Source organism: Nansenia antarctica, assembly GCF_963989245.1.
Source record: "Nansenia antarctica genome assembly, chromosome: 18".
In the NCBI taxonomy this organism is placed as follows: domain Eukaryota; kingdom Metazoa; phylum Chordata; class Actinopteri; order Argentiniformes; family Microstomatidae; genus Nansenia; species Nansenia antarctica.
Window position 1 is genome coordinate 20563106 of NC_137691.1, and position 10193 is coordinate 20573298.

At 44.0% G+C, this 10193-nt stretch overlaps 1 protein-coding gene across 1 annotated transcript in view; it reads right to left on the minus strand.

The window, feature by feature from the left end:
* The window catches only part of cacna1da (calcium channel, voltage-dependent, L type, alpha 1D subunit, a), a gene marked incomplete at both ends in the record, with an annotated part of 88448 nt that extends 78663 nt beyond the window's left edge, over nt 1–9785 (minus strand). The window contains 2 exons of the mRNA XM_080548046.1: nt 7032–7137; nt 9529–9785. Coding sequence (XP_080404172.1) covers nt 7032–7137; nt 9529–9785 — 363 coding nt within the window. The remainder of the gene's footprint in view (nt 1–7031; nt 7138–9528) is intronic.
* Nucleotides 9786–10193: the final 408 nt, after the last annotated feature.

The following is a 10193-nucleotide window of genomic DNA, read 5'->3' on the forward strand; positions in this document are numbered from 1 at the left end:
CGATAAAGGTGTTGGGGGCTGTAACCCAGTTAGAGTCAGTGAATGTCAGTGAATCTAATCTGCATGGCATTACGGCCTCGTGGTAGGATCCCTGGGATTGGCGTTTGCCCTCCTCGACGGGCACAACACCCTGTGCCGTCCCCCTGCCTTCACCTGCCATGGCTTCCCCTTCAGCGCTCAGCAGCCCACCCTGTGGGCCTGCAGAGATACAGTATGTGCCTGCTCTGCTGAAGTCAACTGGGTGAGATGGTGCTGTGGCTCTGGAGCGCTCGCCTGCTGGCTGACATATCAAACCAGCTCAGCGTTTTTTCCTCTCCCATTCCTCCTGTGTGACTTCATTGTGTGTGTGTGTGTGTGTGTGTGTGTGTGTGTGTTTGTGTGTGTTTGTGTGTGTGTGTGTGTGTGCGTGTGTGTGTGTGTGTGTGTGTGTGTGTGTGTACAGTACACGCGCGCGTACCCTCTGTTGAAAAGGCAGAATTGTACTATTCTTCTCAGATCTAGGTTGTCTATTGCTGCTGCATAACCAAGCCAGGTCAACGCCTTCTTTTAGTTCCATGACAAGAACATCAGGTGCTGTCGAAGAGTACTCCCTCCCAAGTCTAGCTAGTCTAGTCTACCTGTAACTCAAATTACAGGGCGAGAGTTTTGGTGGTAGTGATAAGACTCCCTGATTCTGAGTCCGATGTACAGTGGGGGAAATACATACAGTGCTGTGAAAAAGTATTTGCCCCCTTCCCAATTTCGTCTGTTTTTGCAAAGTTTGTCACACTTAAATGTTTCAGATCATCAAATAATAAATATTACACAAAGATAACCTGAGTAAATAGAAAATGCAGTTTTTAAATGATCATTCCATTTATTGAAGTCAAAGACTTAAAACATATAACAACCATGTGAAAAAGTAATTGCCCCCAAAACCTAATAACCGGTTGGGCCACCCGTAGCGGCAACAACTGCAAGCAAACGTTTGCGACATCTGGTAATGAGTCTTTCACATCGCTGTGGAGGAATAATGTTGGCCCACTCTTCTTTGCAGAATTGTTTTAATTCAGCCACATTGGAGGGTCTTCGAGCATGAACTGCCTGTTTACGGTCATACCACAGCGTCTCAATCGGATTTAAGTCTGGACTTTGACTAGGCCACTCCAGAACCTTATTTTAGTTTTTCTTGAGCCATTCAGAGGTGGACTTGCTGGTGTGTTTGGGATCATTGTCCTGCTGCATAACCCAAGTGCGTTTGAGCTTGAGCTCACCAACTGATGGCCGGACATTCTCCTTCAGGGTTTTCTGGTAGAGAGCAGAATTCATGATTCCATCAATTATGACTGAAGTCGTCCAGGTCCTGAAGCAGCAAAACAGCACCAGACCATCACACTACCACCTCCATGTTTGACTGGTGGTATGATGTTTTTATTATGGAATGCTGTGTTAGGTTTATGCCAAATGTAACAGGACCCACACCTTCCAAAAAGTTCCAGAACTGTTTCCCAAAATGTTGGGGGTTCATCAAGATGTTTTTTGGCAAATGTGAGACGAGCCTTTGTGTTCTTTATTCTCAACAGTGGTTTTCTCCTTGGCATTCTCCCATGGACGCCATCTTTGCCCTGTCTCTTTCTTATTGTGGAATCATGAACACTGACCTTAACTGAGGCAAGTGAGGCCTGCAGTTCTTTAGATGTTCTTCTGGGTTCTTCTGTGACCTGGATGAGTCGTCGTTGCACTCTTGGAGTAATTTTGGTTTCTTTGGATCGAGGCATCATGTGCTGCTTTTTAAGATCTTTTAGGCTACTTCACTTGGTCAGACAGGTTCTATTTAAATGATTTCTAGATTGAACAGGTCTGGCAGTAATCGGGCCTAGGTGTGGCTTGTGAAATTGAACTCAGCTTTCAAACTAATGTGTTCAATCGGTTGGTTGTTAAGGGGGGGCAATTACTTTTTCACATAGGGCCGGGTAGGGTTGGATAGCATTTTTCCCTTAATATATGAAATCATCATTTAAAAACTGCATTTTCTATTTACTCAGGTTATCTTTGTGTAATATTAAAAATGGTTTGATGATCTGAAACATTTAACAAACATGCAAAAACAGACAAAATTGGGAAGTGGGCAAATACTTTTTCACATCACTGTATTTGATCCCCTGCTGATTTTGTAAGTTTGCCCACTTACAAAGAAATTAACCGTCTATACTTGTAATGGTAGGTTTATTTTAACAGTGAGAGACTGAATATCAACTAAAAATCCATATATATCCATCCATTATATAAAAGTTATAAATTGATTTGCATTCGAGGGAAATAAGTATTTGATCCCATAGCAAAACATGACTTAGAACTTGGATGAGAAAGCATAGAGGCAAGCACAGAGGTCAGGCATTTCTTGTAGTTGGTTGGTCATCAGGTTTGCACACATCTCAGGAAGGATTTTGGTCCACTCCTCTTTGCAGATCCTCTCCAAATCCGGTTTTGAGGCTGGCGCTTGGCAACTCGAAGCTTCAGCTCCCTCCACAGATATTCTATAGGATTACGGTCTGTAGACTGGCTGGGCCACTCCATGACCTTAATGTGCATCTTCTTCAGCCACTCCTTTGTTGCATTGCCCGTATGATTTGGGTCATTGTCGTGCTGGAAGACCCACCCACGACCCATTTTCAGTGTCCTGGCTGAGGGAAGGAGGTTCTTGCCCAAGATTTCACAGTACATGGCCCCGTCCATCATCCCCTCAATGCGGTGAAGTCGTCCTGTACCCTTAGCAGAGAAACAGCCTCAAAGCATAATGTTTCCACCTCTGTGCTTGACAGTGGAGATAGTGTTCTTGGGGTCATAGTCTTGTAGTGTGTTACCAATGGTCATCTTGGTGAATATTGGTCCCAGCTGCCTTGAGATCATTGACAAGCTCCTCCCATGTAGTTCTGGGCTGATCCCTCACCTTTCTCATGATCATCAATACCCCATGAGGCGAGATCTTCAGCCAGGACACTGAAAATGTGCCGTGGATGGGTCTTCCAGCACAACAATGACCCAAAACATACGGGCAATGCAACAAAGGAGTGGCTGAAGAAGATGCACATTAAGGTCATGGAGTGGCCTAGCCAGACTTTAATCCTATAGAAAATCTGTGGAGGGAGCTGAAGCTTCGGGTTGCCAAGCAACAGCCTCGAAACCTTAAGGATTTGGAGCGGATCTGCAAAGAGGACTGGACCAAAATCCCACCTGAGATGTGCGCAAACCTGGTGACCAACTACAAGAAACGTCTGACCTCCGTACTTGCCAACAAGGGTTTCTCCTCCAAGTTCTAAGGGCCAATACCAATTCACCCCTACGGCTTCGTTGTCACCCCTATGGCTTGATTTGCGCGTTCACGTTTAGGGGGAGGGCTATCCCAATTAATATTTCATCGAGCCATGGCTTCATTTCGAGGGCTAACTATGACTTCATTTCGAGCGATTTCAGGACCAGACTAGCTTCGAAGCCATAGTGGTACGCTACCCCTTGATTCCAGGATGCATTGCGAATCATCTACAGAAATGTTATGTCGCTCTATTCAATGCGGAAATGTCATTTTACTTTCTCTGTAATTACTTATTCATAAAGATTTGAACAATTATGATAACCATCTTATTATCTTAGTTTAATGTCATTACAATGCATTATAGACCTTTTATTTATAACAAGCATAACCAAAAAAATCGCTTTTATGTCGGTGCTGTGTCTAACGTTACAGGCTGATTTGTGGACAGTCGCGCATGACATATTTCCATGTCTGATGTCTAATGTCTAATGTCTTATGTACTAATGTCATTTCAATGCATTATAGACCTTTTCTTTACAACAAGCATAACAAAAAAATCGCTGTTATGCCGAGGTGCCTATGCTTAACATAGAAAGTTCCACAGTCCAGCGCGCTCGGGTTTAACAGTAGAGGACTGGTAGCCTACCTGATCACTTCCATTAGACTATCAAAGCAGTACACCGGAGCACTCATATCTGCGCGTTTGTCACAGGGTGACAGTCACGCTGTTCCTCTGCCCCGGCGTCAGTCCAATGGAATCGTCAAGCACAGCCTTCCCCATAGAAATACATTGGTGCGCGATTACAGAGATGTACAATCATGTTTATTCAGAAATAAATTGTGGTGTTTGACAGCGGATGATGGTAGGCATATTTAATGTAAAGTTATCTATCTAAAGTTATCTATCCACAGGCTGATATGTGCATGATAGGCACGAATCCCCCCCCCCCCCCCCCCCCCCTTGGTGGTATATGACGCTATCTGTATTGCGGTACTTATTATACCAAAACAACTCGCAATCTAATCCGAGCAGTTGTTATTAATATAATCGATGGATGTGCCATTTTTTATGGAGGGCAGTGAGCGGGAGACTCATCAAGGACATGTCGTTAATTAATGCAGTAGACAGCGGCTGTTTCTCCAGCGTTCCTGTCACTTCGGATTTCGGAACGTCATAAAATTAAATCTGTAAGTCATGCATTTTTCCAGCCGCGAAGTTGTTGCACTGTTGTCCTATATCAGTGCAGACTGGCAGGGTAGGAGCACAGGTTTCATACAGGTTAGAGCGCCGTTATTCTGTCATGGTCTGATAATGAAGCATTGTTCTTTTTTATTTGATGACTTGTTTGATCGATTGATAGCGTAAAAGTGAAGTTGTGAATGAGTCGCGAGCGTCAATGCTTTTCTACTATACGACTGATGACGTATCAGTCTTGAAGGGTTGTCCCAATTCATAGGGGTAGATTTCAACCCCTATGGCTTGTGGCTCTGTTCGAAGGCCTTGGCTTCGAATCGAGTCACACTCGAAAACGAGCCATAGGGGTAGAAAAGGGAATCGGGATTGGGCCTAAGTCATGTTTTGCTAGGGGATCAAATACTTATTTCCCTCGATCAAATGCAAATCTATTTATAACTTTTATATAATGTGTTTTTCTGGAATTTTGGGTTGATATTCAGTCTCTCACTGTTAAAGTAAACCTACCATTAAAATTATAGACCGTTAATTTCTTTGTAAGTGGGCAAACTTACGAAATCAGCAGGGGATCAAATACTTATTTCCCCCCCTGTACGTTATAAATATAATTCTATGTCTAATCCTTCGCATGGCCTCTCAGCCACGGTAATTAGCACCCAGAGGCAAGGCGCACATAAGGAAGTGGAATCTGTCACTGGGTCCTCATTAACATCCATTTAGACACATCCCCATCCCCATAACCCACAGTTCAATGGTAACACAGTGCAGGGTGACAGCCTCACGCTGTGGAGTTCAGAACCGCAATGCAGACTTTCCATGAGGTTGAATGAACACATCATATGGACAAACCATAAGGTGCAGCCCACTTAGCTAGACCTCCTACTGTACATTCTATAGAGTTGACTTCTACAATGTCAGTCGTTGACATAAATGGTAAATGGACTGACTTATATAGCGTCTTATTCCAAAGCGCTTTACAATGGCCTCTTATTCACACACCAATGGCGGCATGCTACCATGTAAGGTGCCGGCCTACTCATTGGGGGTCAGTGTCTTGCCCAAGGACACCTCGACATGTGGCCAGCCGGGGTTTAAACCGCCGATCTTGCGATCATTACACGTCGGCTGTACCTCCTATGCCACAGCCGCCCCGAAGACATACAGAAAATGCCTTGCTCATTCACATAATAGCCTAAGCATTCAACTTAAATGCTCCTAGAAGTCTCCAGTGGTTCTGTGGTACTGTACCTTAAAACCAGTACCATAGATTTAGTGGAGGCTGGTGGAAATCGGATGACGGGCTCATTGTAATGGATTTAATGGATTGAGGAATGGTATCAAACATTCCATGCATTCCAATGAGCCAGTCCTCCCAATTTCTACCTCCATCAGCCTCCCCTGCATAGATGATACACTAGCAGAGACTGTATCGCTTCTGATGACCTACTTCTCCTCCTATGCACCACTGTGCAAACAAACACCCCGGGGTCACTCTGCTGGAGGTCACACTGTGAAGCATTACATCAACCTTCTTTCAAGTAGACCAGAGAAAGTCTTACTAAAAACCAGAACATGAGCATATACGTCTTTTAGGCTGAAGGCAGACGGTTCGGGGTCCCCCCCTCCCCTCTGCCACAACCCTATCTCGCCACTTACATCACAAACTCTCTAGTACTCTTTCTGCAACATCACCATGCTCTCAGACGTAACATTAAGAGGAACATTCAGCTGTCTGCAGACATACGAGCTATTCATGAATCATTAAAGCACTTCAGCTAAATTCTGCTCATGCAAGAATCCAAATGTGTGTTGGCTGGCTGTTGGAGTGGTGCACAGTGCACACTCACCCTCAGCTGCAACACACATTACACACAACTTCATCGCCAATAATTCATCACACACACTAGAACTGTCAAAAACATGCTGGCAGAACAGAAAGGGGCCAACATTTCTACAAACAAAACAATGAATACAATCTCTGCACATGAAAACTACAACACGACAGACCTACGCACAATAGTACTGTCTGCGTGATTACGCAAGAGACTCCTACATCTTACCTCGGCATACATTTCCAAAACAAGATACAAAACATGACCGAAAAGCACCCCTAAAAAAAACATGAAAAGCTTTATAATACCACACTAGATAGTTGGAAGCATAATTTGCAAACACAAACAACATGACTAGCGTTTTTTTTATCCCTAATCCTAATACTTTTACTCTTGATGGTAAGTCACATAGACACATCATTTGACGGTATGTTGCTCATATTTTACAATTACATCTCCCAATCCCCAAAAACCACTGTGCGGTACAGTACAGCCTGGGTGGCCTCCAGTAGTCCAAAAGTGACTTGAGAACACAGCTGCACTAAGTACTGTCTGTTTTTTCCTGGGCCAGTCATTCCAACCAGTCATTCAGTAGCAGGTGAAAGCAACAAACAGGAACAGGACCAAACATTGATGATAAGGATCAAAGTTTGTTGGAGCCTTGGCAGTGAGTGAACAATTGTAATAACAGGGAATATATTAATAGCCTCACCAGGTCATGGTTGGTGGAGTTGGAGTCGTCCATAGGGAAGGGAATATACACAGCTAAGGCCATACAGTTGGCAAAAATAGCAATTAATATAAAGATATCAAATGGCCTGGAAAAGGAAGTTAAGGCAAATTATAAAAACATTAAATGTAACCACAAACTATTATCAAAATGTACATTGTGAACAACATGACATATAAAAAAAGCTGAAATTCTATTTATGGCACTAATCATAGCTCATAATATACAGCAATGACACTTAACAACGTAAAGATATTTGAATAACATGTGATAATGCTCATGATTACAGCTGAGTTCTACTGACAGTATGAGTTCTACTGACAGTATGAGTTCTACTGACAGTATGAGTTCTACTGACAGTATGAGTTCTACTGACAGTATGAGTTCTACTGACAGTATGAGTTCTACTGACAGTATGCTTGAACAGCAAATGCAGCAGTGTCACACACAGCTGCTGTGCCACTGAGTCACTCTGTCTACATGCCCCACTAGTATTTTAGGATTTAGGACGTGGTGACTTTCACTGCGCCTTGGGAGGGACCAAAACGACTTTGTTTTTTCACCTCCAGTTGACTATTCTTTAGCATCACAGGAGAACACATTCACAAAGTGATTCATACATCAGTGGCTAGGCGTTAACACCTTTTCTTAGTATTACCTTACCGACCTACGCTAGAATTAACTAAATATAATTAATGTATATTTCATGTTGAAGTGACACCCTCCCACTGAGGGTCAATTGTATGGTTGTGCCAGGGCTTGACATTAAGCTTTTTCAGGTACTTGTCCTTCGGACAAGTGAACTTATCTTTTACTTGTCCTAGAGCTCAAGTTACTTGTCCAAATCCAAAAAAATTGAAAAAGCAATAATATGAATAATAATATATTATACTCTCACCGGCCACTTCATTAGGTACACCTTTTCAACTGCTTGTTAACGCAAATACCTAATCAGCCAATCATGTGGCAGCAACTCAATGCATTTAGGCATGTAGACATGGTCAAGACGATCTGCTGAAGTTCAAACCAGCATCAGAATGGGAAATAAAGGTGATTTAAGTGACTTTGAACCTGGCATGGTTGTTGGTGCCAGACGGGCTGTTGTGTGATATTATAGTGTCAATATGGACCAAAATCTCTGAGGAATGTTTCCAGCACCTTGTTGAATCTATGCCACGAAGAATTAAGGCAGTTCTGAAGGCAAAAGAGGGGGTCTAACCCCAAGGTGTGCCTAATGAAGTGGCCAGTGAGTGTATGTGTATGCAAATAACACATTTGACTACTATTGATTTGATAATGATGTATCCTTAATTTTAAAATGTATTCATTAAACAATATTTTGTAATTATTTAAAAACGTAGGGGTAATCAGTGATTACCCTAACCCTAACCCTTTTAGATTAAGATTGGCCACAAAAGGGATGAATATCTAGGAATATTTACAAAAAATGTTTGTAACTACAGTCCCTCCCCAATGGAAGCAATCTTATTTGCTAGCCTTTGGATAGTATCCTATATTCAAATTGAGAAATCTATTAGTGTCATTCTGAAGTTCGTATTGCGATGTGCTGGTCTTAAAACTTCAAACCTAAAATATACGATTGCATCGAACTACATGAAAATAAGACATAGGCATTGAGAAGAAGCGAATATGCGCATGTTCACGTGAATGGCACTAGTGACAGGAGACCCACAACACTATGGCTGCGTTCGTAAACTCGCTCTGGAATCTGATCAGCACTCATGGAATGCCTTTTGTCCAATCAAATTACTTGGTCTCTTTATGACGTTGAACGCAGTGTGCGCTCTGGCGCTCTGAGCGAATTTACGAACTATGACGATAATGAACTACGAGAGACTGAAATAGCGAGAATGAGGCGCGGCATCGCTTTGCTTGCTATTTTTTTTTTACTATTCAGATCGGAAGGAGGAATTAATGTTTGCAGATATTAATACATATTGATTAGTTTTTTTGTTTTGACTTGTCCATTGGACAACTGCAGGAGGAAGTCCACTTGTCCAAACATAAAATGTACTTGTCCCGGACAAGCGGACAAGCCTTAATGTCGAGCCTTGGTTGTGCTATAAGGTATATAAGAACTGAATTCTAAGCAAACTGATTGGGCACAATGGGCAGCATCTCTCAGTAAGATTCACTGCATATAATATGGATACACTATGGCAGATGTGGGCATAGGATATCCATAGGGGACGTTACCGGACAGTAACTGAGACAATGAGGTTTCTCTCACTACTCTTCCACACTTAAGTTTCAGACACACACACACACACACACACACACACACACACACACACACACACACACACACACACACTCATTCAACAGTGAGGCGTATGCGATTACACTAGAATATAGACAACCACTGACCACTGACTGACCAATATCTATCCACACACACACACACACACACACACACACACACTTCCCAGGACGTGCACTGGACTAGCGTAAAGGATACTTCCACTCCACCAGGCTGATGCAGGCCCTGCGTACGGGGTTGTTGAGGTTGAGGCAGAACAGAGCCCTGGGCGGCCTGCTGTTGGCGTTGCTGCCCTGCTTCTTGCTTTTGGCATACTGCTGCCGCTTCTTCTGTGCCAACGCTCCCACCGGGACGGTCGGGACAGGGGCAGGCGGCACCGGCGGGGCAGGGAGGGCTGGTGCGGCCGGTGGGGCAGCCGGGGCCGCGGAGGCGGGGGCAGGCCCGTTGGCGCTCATGGTGCAGGCGTGGCTCTGTGGGGAGCGTCCAGCAGCATGGGTCTGCCAGGGGAGAGGGCGGGGCTAGAGGGGGAGAGGGCGGGGCTAGAGGGGGAGAGGGCGGGACTAGAGGGGGACGTGGGGGTCTGACCAATGTGCTGGCACGTCACCAGGGGGAGAGACTCTGGTGCTGCTGGCATAGTTTGCCTCTAGGAAAGAGAAAGAGAAAGGGAAAGGGAAAGTGAGTGTCAATCATTTCAATACATTTACATCCAAAAAGTTATTTTGCTATGACCAGCGCTGATCTCCACCAACCCATCCTTACGGGTCTGCTGTCCTTATGGGTCTATGGCTATATACCCCAACCAGAAGCATTAGGCCTAATAACCACACTAAAGCCCCTTTCACACATACGAGCCTTCCAGTAGA